The sequence below is a fragment of the Myzus persicae genome, unplaced genomic scaffold (genome assembly GCF_001856785.1).
Source record: "Myzus persicae strain clone G006 unplaced genomic scaffold, MPER_G0061.0, whole genome shotgun sequence".
NCBI lineage: Eukaryota > Metazoa > Arthropoda > Insecta > Hemiptera > Aphididae > Myzus > Myzus persicae.
This window is the reverse complement of record NW_019101002.1, coordinates 464,870-491,524: the sequence shown is the minus strand read 5'-3', so window position 1 is coordinate 491,524 and position 26,655 is coordinate 464,870. Positions and strand designations below refer to the sequence as shown.

General features: G+C 26.0%; 1 protein-coding gene across 1 annotated transcript in view; it reads left to right on the top strand.

The window, feature by feature from the left end:
* The window catches only part of LOC111027223 (acetylcholine receptor subunit alpha-type acr-16-like), a 47,791-nt gene that overhangs the window by 7,357 nt on the left and 13,779 nt on the right, over positions 1-26,655 (top strand). Inside the window, exons 3-7 of the mRNA XM_022305495.1 lie at positions 6,394-6,503; positions 10,635-10,815; positions 12,259-12,331; positions 18,991-19,185; positions 22,137-22,223. Of these exons, the coding sequence (XP_022161187.1) occupies positions 6,394-6,503; positions 10,635-10,815; positions 12,259-12,331; positions 18,991-19,185; positions 22,137-22,223 (646 nt within the window). The remainder of the gene's footprint in view (positions 1-6,393; positions 6,504-10,634; positions 10,816-12,258; positions 12,332-18,990; positions 19,186-22,136; positions 22,224-26,655) is intronic.

Below are 26,655 nucleotides of genomic sequence, written 5' to 3'. Positions count from 1 at the left end.
AACAAAATAAACTAGATGTGTAATATTAGATAGTTGCATATCTTACGTATTTTAATTATATGTCATTAGATATCTGTACTTATTATTATTTTAATTAGGCTGCCAGTGAATATTTCTCAAGAATTGTAATCTTACCATGATAATATTATTATATGAACGACTAGATGGCGACAACGCTGGAATAAAAAAATAATACTTCATGGTCAATTTTATAGACATTTCACAAGTCTATGGAGTCGTGTTACAGCAAAATGCTGACATCTGATGTTTTGAAATAAAATTGAACCAGCCTCAATCTCGTTACAAAAAAATCAAATTCCACCAAAGAGAATGCACTTATTTTGCCCTTCACATCTAATCAGCTGAACTCCTGCTCGCAGCTCATAATATAATAATATACAATCTGGTATTCCACAAAGAACAGAACAGTTATGGCTTCCTCCTCTGTTTCATAATCTTGTGTTATATTTATCAGCCCGACCAATCCTTAAAAGCACCCGGGTCGAGGATTATGCAAACGATATGGCGGTAGGTATAGGTCGACAGCGCCCCACAGGCGTAACTCAATAGCTATTGTCGAAAATATACGATCTCAATAAAGTGACAGACTCGTACGATATTCGGAGACCAAAAAAATAAATTGAGCCAAATCTGTACTCGTGTCCGTTCACTTGAGTAACGGACAATATATTATTTCACCCCTATGCAACATTAATTCTTTAACAATATATTAATTATTGTTTTATTACCTGTCATGAAAACATGAAAACAATTTGTACACTTTTATGCAACATTTATATTACAATATTATAGGTTAGTTATGGGTCGTAAAATTATATTATTATGTAAAATGATTGTATTCCAGCACGACAATTAATTTTGATCCCTTTTATTATCTATTACATAACGAAATATTGGTAGTTGGATTATTTAGATTAATTAGCTCAATACAACAATGATCTGTAGATTATTAATTAATTTTATATATATTATAGAATACACTGATGTAATTTGAATTTTCAGACGTTCACGAAATAATTTACGTTTTAGTATTCTAACATGAGCTTGTATTAAATAAAAAATATATTAAACTTCCGACACTAAACTGTTACTCCATTTAAACTATCTCACTCCGAGTAAACCTTTACTGCATGTGTAGAAGTCATTTAAAACATCTTCCTGATATTATTATCTTCCCATTTTGGCACAGATCCATTCCGATTGCATATGAATGTGATTTTACCGTCGATTATTTTTTTCCAGAGTTCACCGACAACAAAACATTTCACTTTTTATTTCCTACTTTTACACAATACTCACATATTATAGGTAGCCAATTACATGAAATATACAACACATAACGCCATAGAGCTGAAAGCAACCGATCGAACTGTTTTTAAAGAAAACACGTATTTTGAATAAGTTAACATCCTGAAATATAGAATTTAAACATAAAATACTGCTGCTATAAGGACAGAATAAAATTAAAACGAGTTGAGAAAAACATTACCTTAATTTTGATTGTATAATACATCTACTGTATGTAAGCACGTTATACTTGTTATAAATATTAAATACTTTATAGTTGCCTGCGATTTTCTGATTTATTCAAGGGAGGAAACTTCACTATAGAAATAATCCAATTACCAAGTGTTCCCCCTATTTAAAAAGGTTAACACATCGTGATAGCGTAACAAAAATAATTGAGTATGAATTATAAACTTCACGAGTTAGTATTATTGTTTAATAAAAATAGTAGAAGTTGAATAAATTATACAACGGTATAAAACTCCTTTATCTTACTCATATTTGTATAATACTTTTCAATTGTAATACTATAATATATTATAATACTATAAATCACTTTATATAATATATTACGTACTTACACTATGGAAAACATGACTAATAAATAAAAATGAATAATCTTTTTATCCCTTTCTGTTACTTCTAAAATAAACATTTTTTAGTGCTCAAAAGTATATGGTTAAAAATAATCTAAGACTGTTTATACAAAATATACATATATATACACTGTTATTCACTTATATCCTAAAGCCTGCCCTATATGATCCCCCATAAAATAATAATACTACTAGTATTCATAATTAAGCCATTTTCAGCTACCTAAAATTGTATTCAGTCGGCATAGAAATATTATATACTTTGTATAGTTAATTTCATCTCGCTTAAATTTATTCACCCACGCTGTGCTTTGATCTATTAAAATAGATCAAAATTCATATTTCATACTATAATAGAATACTGGAAAATGGACCTATGAAAGTGACGTACCTAAATTGCCTATCTAAAACGCCGTGTAATCATAGCTGCATTATTGAATTTATTACATTAAATGTACATAATCTTAACACCATAATACTATTATAATGACAATCATAAGCTATCAGTTAAACAGTGGTATTCTTAGAATTATAAACAACCTCCAATATCATGTTGTCGTTGATATTACTAAAATACTCTACCAAAGTAAACATTTTATAAATTATAATATCATTATCATTTTACATACACACCTTAAGTGTATGACATTATTTATATAAAATGCTAATCCTACGCTAAAATAATATAATACTAAGGCTTTATATTCTATTATTTTAATGCATTATCATAAATAACTACTGCAATTTAATTTATAATATATAAAAGGTATTGTAAAACTGCAAAAGGAATCAATGTTTAAAAAAAACTTTTTATTTACTCATTGCAAAATAAGTTGTGCTAAAAATTTAAGATTTACATTAATAATGTTAAATGAAGAGAAAGAAAAGAAAAACAACAAAAGATTTAAGTAAGATAGTTGATTAGTCTAAATGTTTTAATAGGTAGTTAATTATTTTAATTTGTTATTTTAATCTAAATAATGCGTACTTGAATATACCTCATTTAAATAAGTCTTAAATGAAACAAACATTAAGCCGCAAAAATAACATCATGGTTTAATAAAAAAAAATCACCATATATTACGCCTCCAAAAGTTAAATGATTAAGTATTATTTTATTTAATAATTGTATAATATAATTAAATCAAAGAATAGTTACAGAATCATAATATTTGTATATATAAAGAAAAAAATCAGAATTTTGAAACTTGAATTAAACAGACGTTTGTTGTTTCGTGCTATTTCTAAATATAGGTAACAATAAATGATTCTGTTAGTTAACTTTTCAACAACAAAAAATATACATATTATCAAAGGTTTAAACGGGCAAAGTATTATTATAGTATACTGTAAAGTGTATATAGAGTCAGAGATGTTCAATTTTTGAGGAGTTCACCTTCTTCAACCCAGTAATGACATTTCTGTACTTAGGTACTAAGTACTTAATTGTACTTATTTATCTAACTCTTAAGATTGTTTCAATGTTCTATTGTTAAGTTTATAATATATAAATAAAAATTATTATATTAGAGATTTTTTTGAAGCCTTCAACCATATTTAACACAGATAATATGTTATGGGGCGGACAAAACTTTTCTTAAACTGATTTTTTTGCATAACGTTTTTTTTATCGCCATAAATCAATAAGAAAATAAGATATAAATTTATAATCAATCTATATTTTTATTGATTCGTTAATTTTTTTAACAAAATGTAAAACATGCTACTATAGTTATGTTTACACAACACTACACCCAAAAAAATATTAATGACACCCCAAGTAGCAGACTACATTTATTTTTTGCATACATTATGTTCATCATTTTACTAAAAAATGTACAAATAAGTTCAAGTTTAAAACATTTTGACATACCTAATGAAAATAATGAAGAGTATTAAACCATAATAGTCCTTATGGTTATCAGTTATGTACGAACGCCAATTGGACGGGAAACACACGACACCTGACCGTAATGGTTGACATTTTGCAACGAATACCTTCTATAGATAGATAAGACATTAAGAATCGATAATGTATTAAAAATGAACCATGCATATGACCTGTGGTTTAATTTTTGATTGACATTGTGTTAACTGTTTGGTGGTCTAAGATAGAGTGTCTTTGAATACCGTGGTCAGTGATGTTTATGAACAGTTATGGTGTTTACTGACGTTATAAGATCTGAACCTCGGGGTATACAATAATAGGCACCTACAAACTCGCCTATCTGCATGATATTAGAGACATGAGACATGTTTACTGTTTACTGAGAGTTTGAACTTCGTCACACATTATGAGAACGTTTCCAGAAACGCAATTTTTCTATACTCTGTAGATTTATTATGCTAATCATTAACTTAATTTGTAAATACCTTTTCGCATTTACAATTTTATTTTTGCTACTGTGGCAAGCTCATGCATAACACAGGTTATTCATAATTATTTGTTGTGTTGGTCACGTCACTTATGTATCACCATCGTGTATGCAATTAAGTCTATAAATTATAATAAAAATCGAGACAATTTCAGATTGCAAATACCAGTAAATAAAACAGAGCAACCAACATCAGCAGTTGAATATATTATAATATCTTTATTCACTAATCTTCACTTGCGTAATGGAGGCAAAAAAAGACGACTGGAAAAACTTCCTCATGTTGAACAACGAACCCTATTTTATAGGAAAATGATTCATATTATTTATAATTTGAATCAAATCAATCTAATAGAAAATAGTAATGCAAGTAATCAAAACCAGTTTTTAGTGAATCCTGTTTTTCATAAATTTGTATTTTATTTTTATTATTATTGACTTGCGAGTTAATGTATTTTTAATTTTTTGCATAATATAATTACTTTTTTAATGGATAACATTTAAGCCCAGATCTAAAGAGAAAACTATTTTTTTTGTATTACAATAATACCATGTTTGTTTTCAAAAAACATATTATTTGGGTAAGTAAAGGGGCTTTAATAGTTTTTATTCAGCAAAGTACGTAATCTATCGAAAATCTATAATGTATGAAATGGTACTTTGGGTTACGTACAAATTGCACATAAGTCACATTATTTGTCGATAAAAATGCAAAAACTAAGAAAATGAGGTCAAAACCCATAATACACAAGCTCCGAGTTTTTTTTATAACTTGATGATATATCGTTTTAAAATTTGAAAAGTGTCACCTTTCTAAACACACATTCTCACGCCCCTAAACATATTTGGCCAAGAGGATCGTCTAAGATGTAACACTAACATTTTATCACTCTTTTTACTCAAACTTACAAGTTTTAAATATATAGATTAATAAAATACATTAAGTAGATAAAGTAGGTATTATTAAATCATTGCTAATCTTACATTTTGCATGTTTATTGTTAAAACTGATAGTTTCATTGATAATACAATATTAATGATATGAATAATTTTTCGTTATAACCTAATAATATATTCTAATAATTGTAAAAAATTACTATGTATTAATAAAATAAAAAGTATAGTTGACATTTTTTATTTTTAAATCACTAAAATACTACAAATATGTACATTAGTAATATGTATATTTAACCTTTTCCAAAATGTAGCTACCAATAATTATTAATGTTAAAATATTACTCTTTTGGTTTATTTTATACAAATATTAAATAATTCAATTTTATATTTCACTCGTCGGTCTAGTCATCTATACGATAAAAATTACTAATTAATATTGTTATTTGTTAAATAAAACTTATCTGATACAGGTACATACATACACATTTTAAAGTAAAAATAAACATAACCCAATTAAAAATAAACGAAATTTAATAATTTGTTTAATGCACTAAAACGTGAATTCTGAAAAAAATACATTATTATATGTGTACACTAACCTATGGTTAGTGGTTGATCAGATAAATATATTCGACATAATGTAGCTTTAAAAGTTACAACTTTTTGTTCAACTTGTGTTCTAATAAATATGAACAGTTAAATATTTTAATTACAATACCAAACTGATTTTAAACAGTTATAACTTATAACCATTACTCATTAGGTCACGTTATAATAAGATACGTTTATAAAATCATAATTTAGGTACATTGTGAAAATGTTCTACATAGAAAACTATACTGCAAAACATAAAGTAAAATATATTCATCTCGAATGAGAAAATGTCGTTGTGACAGCAATACGCATAACATAATTCACGGTTTCCCCTTTGAGAAAAGTTATCCGGAAAACTAATTTCTATGTTCTGAAACAACCTGTGAAAGCTTCGATTTAATCTGGTTTTGTCATTAGAAGTATCCCAGCAGAATATAGTATATACAAAAGCTCCCAGGGATCAACGGAATTCAAGTAATTTTGGGTTTTGGACAGAATAGTTTGTAGATATATCAATAGTTTAAAGGAGTCTGTGCATTTCGTATTTAGGGTTAGATTAAGGTTAGTTGTTTATATTATTATAAATTTATTATTTAAAAAAACATTATTTTCTATTATTACAGGAATGGGTGGACTACAATATGAGGTGGAACATTTCCGAATACGGTGGTGTCAAGGATCTCAGGCTCAATCCAAACCGACTGTGGAAACCAGACATACTCATGTATAACAGGTTAGTATTTAATTGCATAGTTTTAGAAAAACAAAATGTTACTCTACTGGACAGCTCTCATTAAAAAAAAAACTAAAAAGGCATGATTATAGGATTACTAATTGTTTCGTCTTTTTTTCGCGTCCAGCAGTGGCCAACAATTATTTGTATAGCCTTACATATCATAATAATATCATACGACTCTCTAGTAGGTACTCTTCATAATGATTTTTAAAACACTGTAAAATATCATTACATATTTCTTATTAATATACAATACTCAATCAATAAATTGTAACGATTTTAATAATAAATTATGCATAATCTCACAGGTATTTAAAAAAAAAGGCATATTGTATAGTAGAACGGCATTACAATAAAATGCTCTTCCAGTACTTCATTGATTTTCTACAATAGCTATTTTTCCAATTGACAACTGACATAAAATATTAATTAATTAACTAAAAATTTTAAATTGTTTTAATTATATAGCTTACAATAATACTCTTGGGCGACGAGGTGACCGAGTGGTCTGACTCTTCCGCTGCGACGCAGCCGGTCGCGGTTCGATCCTCGGCCACCGGGCGGCATTTTTCTCCGGACAAGTCGCGGTGATCGGAGAGCAAGTGCTGCCATCCCCCACCCCCGGGGCATGGCAGAAACCTACGGGTGCCCCATTCGAAATTCTGCCAAATTAAACACACACGTGTTCCCCCTACCGTTCCAAAAACCTACAAACCATCAATACAAAAACCTACAGTACCTACTAATAGCTAATGGCCACAGTTGCCGGGCTCAGGATCAATTAAAAAAAAAAAAAATAATAATAATAATACTCTTATCCATGTGTTTTTATTTCTAACACAAACAAAAACACATTTCAACCAAAAATAACATATACCTAACTTGTATGTTATACTTGATAACAATTTATATACATTAAATTATGTTGTATTATAATTTTAATTTAACATTTTTATGCTATTTAAGGCAACTTTATGAAAAAAAAAAAATGAAAAACAAATGAAGAAAAACCTCATTAAAACTAATATAATTCAATATTATTCTATAAGAATTTTCTGAGGTGTGCATTAATAAGATCTTTTCTTATAAATTCGTATTACCATTGGGCAAATGATAAATGTGATGATATAAAAAACTATTACTATAAGAAATATTCTAAGGATGATGACGTTTGAGATAAGTATTTAAGGAAAATCAATATAGAGAATGTAGCTAAGTGCTGTAATTTACTTACATTGTCTTCAAGACTTTACTTAATGATGTGGCTTTTGTTCATAAAACAATTTACAGTAGAATTAAATGCTTTGAATACTTAGCTAAGAACAATCGTATTTACCTCTTGGAATAGTCAATATACTCTTTTTTTTATAAAAAAATTTTTTTAACCAGTTCGTTCATTTAAAAATTGCAAGCCTTATAATTTACCAATTAAAATAATACAATAACAATAGTTAAATTAATGTATATTTTATTTTTAATCATCTTTGTAAGACTAGTGCAGTAGATAAACAATAATTTGTTAAATTATATTATTAATAGAGTGACCAAGTGTAGGTACACTTTTTCCATTCAAAAGTCAGATTAGGGTTTCTCCTGCTATGCTTAACTCTATACCGGGCTATTCTATTTTATTAAATTGATTTATTAAGTAGGTATTTAATTATTATCAATAACTAAAATCATTATAAAATCTCATCTTTGTGTAAAAATATTTTCTACAGTTCTAATACTTCTTAATAATTATAGGTATATAAAAAAATAATATTATGTTAGATTAGACAATATAATTGTAATAAAAAATATTTGCAATTTTTCAATGTCATTGAGAAAGTCGATAACCATTCAGTACGTGTCCTAAACTAAATACTAATACATTTTTATCTTAAAATTTATATCGTAAAACATAATATTAAATTATGTGGAGAACATGAGACAACTTTATTTAAAGTTTAAATTATAGGTATAAAAACATTAAGGACTCGCCTTAAAAATTTAATTCTACACAAGTTTAGAAGCCATCAAAATTATTTATATCTCATTTTTCTAACGACAAAAAGTTTCATTCCAAAGTAGTTTGCCAAGAAGTTGTCGAAAACAGTTACGTTTTGGTGGCAGGATCTCCACTATTATTCCTTCAATTATCAATCTAGTAGAGGACTAGAGGGGTAGCGAAATTTTTTACATAAATATGTTATAGTTTTGTGAATGTATCTGTGTCTAAAGTGTACATTTAATATTGATTATGTGAAAGTGTCCCAAGTAGAATTTGTTTAATTTTTAAATTTGGCAGACGAGTCTTACAAAGATATAAACATCATTGTTTCAACTAAAACAGAAAATACATATTTTTACCACTCCTAAAATTATTTTAAATTTAAATTTTGATGTTTTTAGGTCATAATTTTTTTGTCTTTAGCCTCATATTTTACCATACAAATTGTAGGCAGTGTCTTACGCTAAAAATGTATTTGTGCCGTCGCGTACTGGACCATTACCAAATTAATTTTAGTATAGAAAGTATATAATACACTTAAAAGGGAGACTATTTGCAGTAAACGGAAAATGAGTTTAAGCCTGTAACTTTACTAAAAGTACAACTAAATTTAGAACAAGGGTGAAAATATTAAATTCAGAGATAAAAGCATTTCAAAGATGAGTGGATTGACGACGATATAATGCATTTGACAACTTCTAGGACCTATAGATAGAGTCTCAAATTGATTGATCTTTGTTTAGTGAGTAATGATTTATAGTTGAGTCATATTTTATAACTAGATACATAATTTCTAACAAACGAGTGGGTGCTTTTAATGGGTCACTGTTGGTCTGTAAATATTTGACTAACGACTAATGAGATGGTTATCTTCATGTATACCACGATGTGGTTTTATAGTCACAATAATTATGTGTGTATCTTTAAGATTGGAAATTATGACACTTTGAAAAATCACGTTTAATTTTCCCGTGTTTACCAAGTCTAATGATGGTAATGGCCGACGGGCCTTGTAGAAGGTATTAATAATTTTCATCACTGAAATTTTATTTTAAGTCCGTGTTGATTATATTATACAAATCATATATTGTATAAACAGAAATCAATTTGAATTATTAAATAAAAACTGTGTATACAAAATGTATGAAGTTTTTTAGCCAATGATAAATAACACAAATTTGGTCGTATTCTTTTAGATCTGTTAAAATGATTAAAAACAAAAATCAAACATGTTTTCTGCCAAATATCTTGTTTTTTCGGTTTTTTTTCTGAAATTCTACAGAATTATGGAATTTATTTTATACACTGTTTTGACATTTCGCAGTGTGATACATTTAGTAAATTTGGATAAAAAGTAATAAATAAGTATGTATTAAGTAATTCAAAAATCGTACACCATTTTATTAATTTAACTAACTTTGAAATCACTCTAAATAATGTTCATAATTTATTTAATGATTTTTAGATATTATATCTGTAATTGAAAATATAAGGTAACATTTGTATATCATATTTATTATTTATATCTATATGAAACTACAAAAGAATTATAAAAATTATATGACGAATATAAATAGGAAAATGTTCATACATGGTAATTTGCATCCACGATTTTCATCTATGAAATTATAATTTATAATAGATAAATTCAAGTTTTAAATAGGGAACTTTACAATCAATGTAAACACCGAAAAACACTTAAAGGACGAATTATATTAATGTAGTTCGAGAAAATTCTTTACTTTAAGTATGTACTGTATTTTACTATCTATCTATTATAAGAGTTAAATTATAATCCACATATATATAGAGAAATCTAAAATGAGTCAATATCTCAAAGTTATATTGTAGATCTGCATAATAAGTTCTACGTCTTGATCGGTATTTACTTGTTTTTAACCATTTACTCGAATACTAATAGGTATGTAGATAGGTACTTAGAAATATTAGATATTATTCTATCTGTAATGAAGTATTTCCTATTACTATTTTCATTATTATAATACAATGGAAAAACTACCAAGTCAGATCGATATTTAGTTAATATTTAGTTGCTAACAATTATTAATAATTAATTCGTTAATGACCAATAACTTAAATGTATTATGTTGCTTTTTTTTTTTGAATGTTAACAGTGCCGACGAAAAATTTGATGGTACTTATCAAACCAATGTGGTAGTGAGGCACAATGGTACATGCCTGTACGTTCCACCTGGTATTTTCAAAAGTACATGTAAAATTGATATCACATGGTTCCCATTTGATGACCAAAATTGCCTTATGAAGTTTGGTAGTTGGACATACAATGGTTTTCAGGTAAACTCATTCATTTTATAATAAGCAATTTTGTGTGCTCCTGTATAAAAATGATAATCATATGTTAGTTATCAAAAAGTAAACTATAAATATTTAATATTCTATAATAGTATTATTTAAATTACATTTTTCTCGAGTTGTTTTGTTAAATATTATTATTTTGTATAAAATGTTTCTGTTACATATACCTACCGATTAATGGTCAATAATTTTTAATTCGAGTTAAACTGTATAAAAAGCATAGTTAAAATATAAAAAATCTTAAAACCAAAAAGTACAATTGTTTTCATTAATTAAAATCGCTTTTTGAGCTTATATGAGAAAAGGGTCTTTATAACTTGTTAAAAATCTCTTTTTTTTATTTCTTTTGTTATCAATGAATTTGCATTTTTATTACACTTTCATGTTGCATATTATACTTTTCATTTTTTATGCTTTCGTTGAATGTACCTTTTTTAAAATTATAATTACGTTAAAAACCATCCAAAATAAATTATATAAAAAAATTAATGAATAGATTATAATCATCTACAGACAAATATTACAGAATGATAATTCTTACAACATAAAACAACTTATATAATAATATATATTATTATTATTATTATTATTATTATATATTTATATACATATATCTATGTGTGTTTTAAATACTCATACCCACTTAGTTATATTTATTTGCTAAAAATTGTTAATATGATTTCATAGTAGCGTTGACTTCTACATTAATTTGGCGGTTAAAATCACTTTCCTAACTAGAATAATTTTTAACTAAAATATTTATAATCATCAATATTACGTGATTGTTAAATGAAAGTAAATAAAAAATAAAATAAATATTTTAATGTTTTGAATTCATAAAAATCAATTTTTATATTTATTCATTGTAATTCAAAAAAATCAGTTCACATACAATTATTCAATTATTTCTTTTAAAATTGAAATCATATTCATTTTCTTCTTGGATTGTATTTTATGGGATTTTTTTCGTATTAGACCTTTAAAAAAAATTTTAGTTATTTGTTTTAATTTTATAACACTCCTAATAATAATTAGTCGTTTGGATAAAAAATCTAAATGCTTATTAATTATTTAATCCGAACAAATATCGATTCTATGAAAAGTTAAGCTATAAAAAAATGTTCAACTGCAAACGATTTTTCAAAAATAATTTATTATATATACAATTTTCAAATGAAAAATAATAGGTGATCACAGCATTACATTAAAATTAAAATAATTATTTATTTTATCATACACGTATATTATAGTTTAATAATTATGACTAGATAGATAAATAAAAGAAAATAATAAATAATTTACCAAATTAAATTTTAAAATATAAACCTTTCAGTTTGAAGTAGTGTCAATAATATGCCAATAATATTTGTATGTCAGTTTTTCTAGTATGAAATAGTCAATGTTTTAAAATGATGCTTTCAGATTGATTTAGTGCTCAAATCAGATGGCGGCGATCTATCAGACTTCACAACGAACGGTGAATGGTATTTGCTAGGTAAATATTTATAAAATCAACATCAATATTTTTATTTGTAATTAAATAATCAAATATTTCTCATGATTTATGTAGTTACGATATTAGTTACTTAATAATAAACCTTGGTGACTTTGCAAAAAATATACACCTATGAAGAACTGAACCTGGGAACCCTCTAAAATATTATAAACTAGCAAACAAAACATTTTCGTTAAAGATCCCACACGACTAAGAAAAGACATAAAAAATATGAAATAATTTTAAATATTGTATGGGCTATAACTAATCGTATCATAAATATTTGTTTTAACATATATTTTATTATATTTACTGTGATAATAATAATTAGTATTATTAAATTATACATCATATTTATTAAATATTAAAATGTCTTCAGCAAAGTTTAAAACTAAAAAAAAATCAAATGATAGAATCCATGGAGTACGTACGTTTTTGAGAAAACTATAACGTATATTAATTGTCAAATAACAAAGAACCCATTAAATACGACACGGTCGTAAACTTAAATAGATTCTAAAATTGTTAAATTTATTATAATACAATTTTTGAAATAACGCAATCAAATAAAATGTTATTGGTAAGCATGAAAGAATTCAACCGTGTCTTAAGGGTATAAATTAATTATCTTTTCCAATTTTACCCAATTATCAGTGCCTTAATCGTCAAGTATTAATCCATTTTAAATAAACATTTTCTGAAAGAAATTATTATAATTTATTTATAACCAATTTAAAATAAAAACATCGAAATATGTTTGTGAATTTTATATTTATAATTTTAATTGAATCTCCGATAATAAAGCCAATAGTACGTTTTGTAGAAATTCTATGGACTGTTTATTGTTCTCTAGATTTATTTTATTTTTATAATTTTTTATGTTTGTATAAAATTCATAGTGTTCGGCAAAATTGAGCTGTGCAATCATGTTATAAAAAAAGGTGCCACCTTCAGTACCGTATGTCCGAACGCAACAGTATTATACTAAAAAAAATACTTTTAAGTGGTATTTATCTGGTATAGGTAGTAGGTGTCAAAAACCGAAAACTATATATTATTATTCTAAGCTGAAATCACAAATCGATACAGAAATAAATAGGTAGGTGTGCTAGTTTTTGAATTTTAAATTCTTTGTAGTCGTGATTTTATAAAATAAAGTTCTCCAATCCCATTTTTAAATTTATGTTAACAATTTTAATAAACTACGAATTAGTTATTTTGTGTTTATTCTCTAAAAAAATTGTCTATTGAGTAATAAATAAAAATAGACCTAATACTGTGTCCTTATTAGTGAGATCTTAACATTTCACTGAACTAGAACTTGGAAAATTAACACTTCCAACAGAATTGTGACTATTAAAAGAATAATTATAAGACATCAGCAACCACTATGTCTCTGCAAAAAATTTACATTTATCATAAAATTTGTTTATTTTCACTCAATCAAAACATGTCACAAATTTTCACTGAGGACGATGTGCACGAAGAATTTGATTTCACAGTATTTTGAATTTTCATATTAATCCAGTAGTTAACTAAAATAACCAATTTAATATGATTTTAAATATCATAAATAACAGTTAGTATTAATATTTAAATAATTCTCTAAGAATTTAATATTCATTGTCCTACATCGTTACATATTTTATTTTTTAAATAATTTCACTTAAATGATAACGAGAATTTAATAAAGTATGTGTATGTGTGTTTCATTGTTATGTCACAAGCTCTACCATGTATCATAATATTTATATTTTTTTATTGAACAAAACGCTTCAGCGGCAATGGTTATTACTTATTAGTTTATTATTACAGTACAGTTATTTAATAACATTTTTTTTAAATCAATATTTTTCAATATTTTGCTAAATTAAATAAGGTTTTATAATTCCAACATCTTCAAAAAATTTAAAAATGTGGTGTTCGATTCTTGACCGGGTCTCTGGATTTCGAATATTTATTTATTAATACAATAAAATGTAATATTATAGTAATCCTCTTTTAACTACAAATATTCCGGTGACATCCAAATTTAATGAAAACAATTAATAAATCAATGTAATATAAAATAGAAATAGTCGAATAGGTACAGTTTTCCTTGTTAAATGTCAAAATAGTCTAACAAAATTACTAATTTTTAAAAATCAAATTGTATTAAAAGTAAAAATGAAAGAATTAAAAAATTATATTAACCTTTTAAATTTTAATTATTATGATAATTAATACATCAATAAAAACTGAAAATTGATTGAAATAAAATACCTTTTTCATGAGGTTTTTAATATTTTTTTCCCACTTAAAAAATTAAAGAGATGCATTTAATATGATCTATTATGGTCTTATTTCTTATAATGTAAATTTAAAAATAGTATTTTTTATTCATAATTTGTGTTTTTAATTTTAGTTTACAAGATATATTGAGTGCACAAATCGGTTTCGATTGTGAATAATTTATTTTAAATTACAGTATTATTTCCTTTAAACGGAGTAATTCATATAATATTCACAATTCAGTTAAATATTGCTACATATTTTTTTTATTTACCTAATTGGATAGAATTTCTATACAATGGTTTACAATATTTTTTTTGAATAAAGTTTAACAAAATTAAATGTCCAATTTTATTTTTATTTTTTGGGACGGGAAGGAAGGTCAAACAATATTATTGAAAACCTGTAACTAATTAAATTTTTTATATCTGTTTTTACTTAGCATAAATGTTTTTTATTTAATCCACAACTATTTAAGATATTCAAGACTACCATGACTTGAGACTTGAGATAAAATTTATTATGTGAATATTGATGAACAGCAGATTAGAATAAAGTTATTATGTAGGTATCTTAATAAGTTAATTATTTTGATTATACTTATTTCAATTTAATTGTTTAGTGTATAACTTTAGGGGTAGTTATTGTCTAAAAAAATAAATACATTTTAATTTTATTGATATACACAAACTTAAATGTAAAATAATCACCACACTACAACAAATTTAAATCTACAAAAATATTCAGATGATTAAAGTGGCTAAATATAATTCAATAAATTTTCGTTCAATATAATGAACTTATTAGTAACAAAAAAATATAAGTAGTTAAAAAATTTTCAGTTTATTATATTTTATTCATTTATGTAGGTAGTAAACTTTAAATTTAAAATAAAATGAATACCTAACTATTTTGCTAAACGTTAATTTAAATCATAATAAATAATAGAATCAATTGAACTATGTATTTTTGTAACATCAAATTATATATTGATTTTACCCAGAATGTTTTTGATTTTTAAAAAAAAAACAATTTCTTGTGAATTCGATCAACTATTCAACTAAATATATTTTTGAAATTTATAGAAACATTATGATCGAAATACAGACATAGAACCTTAATGTCTTAGAAACTTACACTGGACATTCAGTGTGTCTAAACTCCGGTATTTAATAGGTTAGGTTCTTATCTTATAATATACACTTCATTGAACTTTTATTATTTATGAATAATGGTATTTGGTCTTTCGCAAACACTATAAAGTCATATAGGTATTATTATTAAAGAGCACAATCAGCATTTAATAAATAATATAGTTTAATCATTCCTATAATAAGAATATTTATACCATTATAATTTAAGTACCTACTTTAATATGAAAAACTATTTTATTTTATTTTCCTCTCTAGGGGATATTTCAAAATAGTTATTTAATGTTCAAAATAATCATGAACAGTATTCGTAGATATTTTTTTTATTAATTTTACACATTTTACTAACATTTTTATTTTTTTAGATTTCAAATAATTATAACTTAAAATAGTTCATATTTTTTACTTCAAAGTTTTATCCTGTAGGGAAGCTGGTGCCAGTTTTTCAAAATTGTTTACAATTCTATACAATTTAAAAATAATATTTTATGTTTAGTTGACACTTTAATTTTAATATTCGTCCCCTATTCTGCTGTCCGATAGTTATTTAAGGTGGGAGGGCTTGAAATACAATGTATTTTATAGATAATACGATTTCACAGGAATGATTCTCAGCCCTTGTAGAATTTTCGGATATTGATAAATATTTTGTACCTAGAAAAAGACTTCCTGCAGACCACATTGAAGAATATTGCCTCTATTAGTTAAAAAAAGATTATCAAATTTGATTGATTCTACAGAACAGGATAATTATTCCCGTAAAATATATTTTTGTGGATAAAATTACATTGGCAACGATCCTTCGCACAAAAATGATAATATATATTACTATCTTAATTTGATAATACATAAATATAATAAAATTTTTAAAGAGATAGTCTATTTTTGGTTATGGTCTACACTCATATTACCTCGCCTATTTTATTATCTTACTCAATAAATTTACTTATTTTTACATGATTCAAATGTTTATTAAATGTTTTTGTAATATTAAAATACCACATTTTTATAATTTCAACTGTTGAGTATTTTTTTTTTTTTTTTACTAACATAAAATAAAGGTTTTTTTTTAATAAAAATGTTGACTATCCAATTAGATTAATATTTATTATAGGGTATACTTGAAATTTTGAATTATCAATTTCGATTAAGCATACAATGGTTATTTGTAATTTAATCAGAGAATAGGTAGATTACGTGAAATAGGCAAATAGGTCTATATTATTGTGTGCGAACAAAATTACGGGGTACACTCTGTATTATTAACAAATGAAAAATCCACATTTCCAATAGCCAACATTGTACTAGACTAGCACTATGTTCTAAATGTATTGTTGATACTGGAAACTGTTACTGTATGTCCATTGCATCTGGCACTTGGGTATTTTATCACTACATTGCAGTTAATGCGTGGTTTTTATTACTTAAACCACTTAATTTAGGAACTATCATAATATTGTCGTATTTAATCTACTTCAGTGATTCTCAGCCGGGGTGTCATGACCGTGAACTTGGATTAAGAGAATTCGTGGAAAATATGGAGTTGAAAGAATTTAATTTGTTTTAAAATAATAATACTGTGTTTGGCCATAAGTTATAACTTATGAGTTATGAGTTTATGACTGTATAAAATAATTGTTTTGCTTTTTAAATCTAGCTTTACCTTGTATTTTATAATTTTCGAAGTGTAGTGAGTTGATTTACAAAACTCAAAAACTGTATAAAATAGAATTTATCATTGAAAGGTGCCCCGGGATTATTAGAAAATTCAAAATACGCAATGGTGACAAGGTTTGCCCAAAATTGAGAAACACAGATCTACTTAAATTATGACGGAAGTAATATCCATTACTCAATCCAAAAGTATAATCAAACACAATAGGTATAATGGTAATACCTTTAACGAGCACAAATAATTTTCGAGTGTTTTTCGTCGTATAACCTATTTATGTGTCACTTCCAATCCGAAGAAAAACTAACTGTCTCATTTTCTTACCTATTACAATGACTGACTTCTAGCCTCTAAGTACAATCAAACACTATGTTCTACAAAAAAACCTTATCGGACATCACCTTTTTCCCCCAGTCCAGAGGACTGTTTTTGCATTACTTCCACGAACCTAACCTAACATGATGCCTCGCTATCTTTTATAAAAATATTTTCCAAAATGTATAATAGACAATGGAAAAAATAACCTAATACCCAAAAGTTATAATTTGAAACTTTATTATTTCAAGTAATATATTTCATACGTGTGATATTATTTTATTGACTTAGAATCATGAAATACAAAGTAATTGGAGAAAAACCACAGAAATTCAAAAATGAATTGTGTAGGTAACCATTTCGTCTTTAATAAAATCATATTATTTTCTTTGTAATAATAATACAAATATTTTAGTAGGGTTTATTTTATGAGCAAGTACTTAGTAGTACCTACCTATAAAATAAACTATAAAAATGCATTATATTTAAATAACCGTATAATTATATCTAACGAGATTTAATTTTCTTTTTTTCAATAACAATACAATACTTACTGAGTGTTAACGTAGTATATTGTCCAAAATATTTTATATCAAATATAATTATATAGTAATTATAACTATACTCTTTTAAATAAAAATATTCTTATTGTTGATTGCTTATTGGCCTTCGCTAATAATTAACACATACTCAATGAGAGGTTTAAACCTATAATAGTTGTATTTACAACAGATAATTTGAGTTTAATATAATATTCTAAACATTTTTAGAAACGACAAAATGTCGATGCATACAAGGTTTAAAACAAAAGTTTATAATATATTTTGTCATTCTTAGCACTTCAGAACACGAAAGACAAAATATTTGAACCACATTAAGATTTTGTGAATATATTATTGCAATGTTTAATAAACTATGAGTATCATTTTTCATTAAATTTTAAATGAAAAACACATGATACCTAATTGTAATTTCAAAATGTACTCATAGGTAAGCATTCTAATCAAAATGCGTTTAACCTACTTAACAAGCGTGTGGTTTACGTACAAGGTGTTGTGTAGCCAGTTGTAGGTCTACCGATTGTAAGTTCTATATTCTAAGCTCTTATCATCATGTCATAATTGATAATATTATATTTTATTTGGTAAGTCCTGAGCCCAGATCATTACTGTTCCTGCTGTGAACTCGTTATATATATATATATATATATATATATAATTTACAATACCCAATAAAACTGCACGTTACAGGTATGCCTGGAAAAAAGAATGTGATAAACTACGCCTGTTGCCCAGAACCGTACGTGGACATCACGTTTACCATAAAGATTAGACGGAGGACGTTGTATTATTTCTTCAACCTGATCGTGCCGTGCGTGCTCATCTCGTCGATGGCTCTCCTGGGCTTTACGCTGCCTCCGGACTGCGGTGAAAAGCTCACACTAGGTAAGAACGCGATATAGAAACCGGAAACAAAGACAAACATTTTATTACAGCGGACTGAGCTGCACAGTGCGGGTAAAAGTGGCGCGTGAAGGTGTGTATGCTCGTGGGTTTTTCGTGTGACGGACAGGGTGAGAGATAAGGATGAGGCGGCACAAATGGATGGTTAAAGGATAAAAATAAAAAATAAAAACGAGATAGATAATATTTGGTTCTTCACACCGGCGCCTGAATACACACAGACAATGGATACAAGGATTTCCAGACTAAGTTGATCATAGGTAATATTATGTACGTATAATCCGTAGCAGCATAATATATGGACGTCATATTATCGGAGAGTGTGCCAAGTGGATTTATTCATTTTATTCTCTTGATAGTTATCAGATACGATAGTGTGGTACTTTTTACCTACATAGCAACAATCAAACGTTGTATATTGACATAAAACCATAAAAAATATAATAAGTCTATGCATACAACCCTTTGAATGCATTATATATACATTATATATGCATTATATTTACGTGTAAACGCTATTTGAAGCAAATCCTTCGATATATCAGCTATAGGCCACAATATTAATATATTTGCTTAGGATTACACATATTTAGTTATTTACCGACAACTATATCATCATCACCACCACCGTCTGACTAGTGACTACTACAGCTAGCGTATGTTGCGGAGTACCTACATCAACATTTTGAAAGATTAATTCACATAATAAATGTAATGGGTTTCTGTAGGGTTTGGTTTACTTATCTGTGTACATTTACATAAATAAATACATACATTTCGATGATTTCCGTTTTATCAGATGTTATACGATAGAATTAGAAAGATCTGTTTTCCAATAAAGCATATTATGTTAATTTAAAATGTATTTTGTATCAAACAAAATGAATCTCATTCCATAAGTATAACATAATAATCATGACGTATTTTATTTTATGCTTTTTGAAATATCTATTTTTGAAGACCAAGTCCTGTTTGAAAATTAATCATATATTATGGAACATTTTTAAAAACCAGGAAATCAGATTAGGAAAAATAATCAAAGTGTTAATTTCAGAAATAACTATACTACTGTCACTAACAGTATTTCTGAATCTGGTCGCCGAGTCAATGCCAACAACGTCCGAAGCGGTTCCCCTTATAGGTAGGACTAAGCAAAAATATCAACTTGCATGATGACATATGTCATTGTCATTTGATACTTGGAGGAACCACTTCGTTGGACAAGCAATACATTACTTACCTATATTCCCAAATACTATTATATCATAAAATGCAATTATTAATGTTAGTCAGAAAACCATTTTATTAAATTTTAAATAAAACATTGTTTTATCAAAAAAATGTTCCCAGATGTATTTTTCTAGGTCATAAAAATAAATTGGTTGTTACAGGAGTGACCATCTTGCTATCACTGACAGTGTTCCTGAATTTGGTGGCGGAAACGCTTCCACAAGTCTCCGACGCGATACCCTTGCTAGGTACCATAAAATACCCTATTCCTCCCAAATAAAAATAAATCTTGTGACAGTTAGTGATGTTTACAATTTAATTTTATCTATCTATTTATATTTTGAATAGAATATATATTTTATATTGTTTACCATTTGAATGAATAATAACAAGAAATCGTACAAAAACATAGTACAAAGATTCACATTGCTACAGCTTTTAAGCATTAACTATCAATAATTTTCATTCAAAGCAAAAATTAAAATTCATAGCTACAATACATTAAAAAAATTATTTAGCATATTATTGAAGTATTTTCTGTCCGATTTCGTTAACAGTTTTTCTTATAAACATTTTGTTCGTTAATTTTAAAAATTCATGTGTGAACTATCAAACAATCAATTCAATAAAATCATCACACAATACTATAAATTAATTATACGATTTAGGTACAACAACCTAACAGTTAAATGATAGTACCTACTCTCGTTTCAAAATAATAAGTGAACTATATAATAAAAAAACCGTAACTCTTCTTTTAATTGATTTTGTACGATTTTTATTTTATTTAAACGAAACACCAGAGGCCGAGCCGTATACTTGGAAAAGATTATATACCTACTCGTTTCACAACAATAAATAATAAATAGTTTAATAATAAAACATTTTAATACGGCTTTGCCTTGGTGTACCTACTATACTCCATTTGATTCTTTCGCTCGAGTGCTTTTTCTCACTTCACTTTTCTCTCTTTTGTTATTGTTTTAGACATTTTTTACATATTTATTTTTGTATTGTTCTTTGAACAATAATACTTGTGTGTCTTTTTGCATATTAATATCGATGTGAATTTGCAGTTTGTGATTGTATTTGTTTGCCTTTTCTCATCAATTAAAAAAAAAATAGGCATAAAATAAACAAAATAAAATAATACAGCTTGTGATTCCAGATGAAAGACGTCAGGTACCTATTTCATGTTTTTAAAGAATATCAGTTTAATTTGTTAAGATAAGTGTATCTACTTTTTATAGGAAATACAAAATACCATCATCAATTAATTATCGTGAGTTAAAATAAAGTGCCTATGATAATATAATAGGTATGAGTAAATTTATATGAGTATTATAACAAATAAATTTCATCAAAATTGAAATGCTATTACATTTATATCATTCAAAATGTTTAACAAAACAATAAATGTGATATTCGTGTACGAGTTTGAAATATAAATTCAATATCTTAAAATTAAAGATGCAAAATATTTATTGGTGTTATGAAAAACATAATATACAAGAAACATATATGAATGTTTATAAATTTATTAATATTCCCGTCCAATCTCGTGGTTAAGATAATGGAACCGTGATGAATTTAAATATAGATTAAGGAATGTCATAGATTTAATAATAATAATATCAAATATGTACTCACATCATTACTAAGTTACCAAAAACCGGTTACTTTTAACGTTATTTGTGTTACAGGTGTGGCAATACTGCTTTCACAAGTAGTTTATCTATTGCGGTTGGCAGAAGTGTTGCCAGAATCCTCTGACGCAGTGCCCTTGTTAGGTTAGAGTTTAGTGTTTACCATATTGACAGACACACTTCTTTTAACAACACGCTCATTTTTCTTAATTCTCTGTGTTCTAACAGTATTCTTATATTTTTGGTCTGTAACCTAATCACTTATTTCGCATCGGGTGTGACAAGTATTCCTATTTGTAATAACTTTTTTTTTAATAAACTCAGTAACAAATTATGTAGAAGAATCCAACTTATTTTCATACATAATTTATTTTACTGAAAGTATCTTTAAAATAAGTGAGACTAACATGTATTTTTAGAAAAAACAATTTTTAACAATTAGATGTAATATCAGTTAACTCTTAAAGTCTTTTAAGATAATACTGTTAAAATTATCACATATCGAATACGATGGGTATTAAATGTCAATAAAATATAAATTTGATGTAAGTACCAAAAACAACTAACCAAAAAAAAAAAAAACAATAATATTAGTGAAAAATCCAATTCAGTTTTAAAATAAATTGTGAAATAGTGCACAAAGTTATTTTCGAGTCTTAAGTATAAATCCTTCACCTTTTAGCTGTCAGTTTTTCAATAATTACCTGTATTAGACGTTTGGCAATAAAACAATTTTAAATACCTTAACTGGCCAGATTTTATTCTTTACCTATGTCAAATTTTGATATTCAATAACAAATTAGATATATATACAAAAAGAACATTATTATAGAACCCTTTATAGTGGGAGAGGCAAAAAGCGAGAATGCACTAAGCGGCCGTTTTCCATCGGGGTTATTCCAACTGTTATACCGCCTAAAAAGCGATTACCACCTTCAATTTTTAAAGTGCACTCCAACAGTTACTTTTAATGAAATGATACAGAAATGTTACAGATACATGAAAAATATTATGGTTAACTGTTAAACCTTAACATTTCTCCCAAACGTCGAACACTTGAACACAGGGAAATATACCGTAAGAGAGATTCCGATTGCGGCTCACTTTTCACCTCTCCTACTTCATAATTTCAAATTTCACTTACAATCTAAAACACAACATTACTAAAAATGAATATTCAAATACAAAACAGGAAAATCGGTTGTAAGAGTGGGATCCCGACTCTCAATGTACCTAGATATTTTTTTTACATTTTTATTTTTCATCGTTCTTCAAACTGTTGGACGGTGCCTACACATTCTCCATTTTATGGTTTTAAGAATCTAGTGATGTTTTAATATTGACTTAGTTTTTTTCTTCAAATAATTATCTATGAATTAATTGTCAACTGAATATTTAATCATGATTTTGGATAGTTTTTTTTTACATTAACACTGATACTTAAGCCCCCATTAAAGATATGGTTAATTATACACCGGTAATTCGTATGGATGATTAAAATATCATATCTTTATCAAATATTTAACCATATGAGAATCTAATTAAAGTTCTAAAATCTAGTCATAAAATTAAAATTGTAGACCTTTGCAATAACTCTATCTTTTACATCACCCAAGATTGTACCTACATAATAGTCACGTAATTTTTCAATTTAAAAAAATTAATATTTAAATAAATAAGATAAATCTAGATAACATCACATTTTTAGCTTTATGATTACATTGTTTAAAATAACACATAATATTCTAAATTTAATCTAAAATATAATATATTCTTATTAATTTATGATGTAATAAGAACATCACATATCGTTGAAGGAGGTAATATTCAAATATTTTAATATAAATGTTTGGAACACTACTTTTGATTTATGTGATTAATTTGAGAAAAACAACTATGCCTTTTGTTCAATAATTCCATAAGGACCTAAAACCAGTGAAGAACAATTTGTTAATTATAATTTATATTTTGAAAATTCGTTTTGAAAATTGTTATTTTTGAAATAATATATTATTGTCTTAAATTTGATATTCTTCTTAGACTATGATTACTATTATGATTTATTTAGATTTCTATAATTATCTAGTTGAAACTAAGTATAGATTTTCATAAAATATAATTTATTATTTAAAAAAAATATATCTTATATATTGAGTAATATGATAAATTAATCATTAATAAAAGTAAAAACTATAATTAAATAAATTACAAACACTGTTATAATATCAAAACTTTGTCACACCCTGTTTCAGTCAGTTATTAAATATACGTTATATATATAATATTATTATTTTATACCATATATTATACACTTTTGTATTAAACTTTCAGTCAGCTTCTACTTTAAAATATATATATTTTTTTTTTTTACTGTCTTCTCTGGTTTTTGCTATTTTTACTACTAACGATTTGTACATTTTTTGCATGCCAATAAAAATAAGTATAATTCCTAGAACGCAAAATACCTAATTTAAACTTAAAATTTGCTAGCCCATCTTGAACAAATGTTATACGATAATTTACCGATATTTATTAATATATTTCGTCATGATATATATAAATATTAAAATATAAAATGTTTGGATTAAAAAAATTCATTTTGGATTTCGCCTTTTATTTTAGAATGTACAACAGGTCTAGAGTGTTTTATTAATCTTGAAAACACCAAATATTTAATAGGTGAGCCGTAATTTATTTTATTTTTTAAAACGTATAAGGTATTTCTGATGTGGTTTTTAACTTTTTAAATTGTATTCATCTAAATGCGTCTACATATATGCAAATAAATACATAACATTTTTTTAAAAATGTGTAACATAATTCATGCGTCAGTTAATTCTTTATCTCTGAGTAGGCGAGAACCACTAACAATTAAACGAAACGTCAAACATAACTTTGTGTTTCATAATTTACTTACGGTTTTCATTAAATATTTCTAAACCAAGACTATTAAGTGATATATTTTACATTTTTACTAAGTGCAATAACTTTATTATCAACTCACTAGTTTTCCAAATTAAATTTTTATAAAAATATAGTAATTATTTGTATTAATCAAAATGTTCTATGTTCTATCTTCCGTGTATAGTTACAATAGTTAACAATGCATATTTTGTTCATATTATTCCATTAGTTCGATACCTACTATAGTCGTTTTAAATCATCGGATTGAAAAAAAATTATACCTAAATAAAGACATCTTTCAGATCAAAAAGTATGTTATGGTGAATTGTAAATAATAATAAAACAGTAAAATTGACTCTTGAGAGTATTTGAGTGAAACTTATTAATAGAAATATCAGTAAATGTTGTCATCAATGATATTAATGCTTGGAAAGTTTTATCAATTTAAGTATTTTATTTTTTATACATTATAAGGGTAGAAATATATATTATATAAAACATTAAAATGTTCTGTACTACAGTTAATTTGACATTTGTAATACATATTTATTATACACAGAGATACCGTGTGGTTGTGGTTAAAATTACCACTAAATATTATATCCTTAGAGACACAATGTTTTGAGTATGGGATTTTACATAGCTTACTAAGTAAGCAACTCACATTTAATATAAAATCATAATTGCATTAAAACACAAATAAAATATATAAAAGATAAAATGTTAATAATTCTTTACTAAATATTTACCACTTAAAGTCAAATTTTGAATTTTAAATAAGATAATATTGTACTAAGTACTTCAATCTTTACCATCGAGTAGATATCTGATAACAAATTTGATCAAGTTGATACTTTCAAAGGGTAGAAACATCCAGTTTTGTTCTTAATGGTTGGAAAAAATTCACAACAAAAAAAAGGAAAAACCGGAATTGACAAAATCGATTTTATTGTTACCTACTCAGAAAGGTTTAGAGAGTTGAAATTTTCATAAAATATTTATATTACAATTTTCGAGGCATGGTATCATTTTTTTAATATTTGGGTTCTTCTTGGGCTATTATTGTAGTAATTTTGAATCATCAACTTTTCTCATTTGTTTTTCGATTTATATTGATTAAATATTGTTTTTTGGCCAAAAACTTTGAAAATAGAGTACAAGGTTTCTCATAAGTTATTATTAGAAGTTGAAAATTATCGAAAATACATGGGTAGTCAAATTTTTTTTTTATAAGATTTTGAAGTTAAGAAATATGTTATTTAATCAAAAAATATTAATTGTACCTATGGTTTTGAAATATTTTGTCATTACCTTATATTATGTACTTAATTATTAATTTTTATACAGAATAAAATTTCAAAATATACAAACCATTATATAAACAATTGACACCATTTTAAGGTATTTTAGTATTGACTTTAAAGTTATGTGAATGTGACGTTGTTAGCCAAAATTAGTTCAAGCTACATACAATTTAAGAAAATACGAATCATTAATGTATAATAACAATATTATACTATTTCTTTAGAAATCTTAAATGGATGCAAATCAACCCATCTTCTTCACACAGAATTTTTTTTTAACAATATATATATACCAACCTAATACTTTATTGTTGAATTGAAATTTAATATATCCTCAAGAATGACCTACTCAATCACTAGGTAGGCAC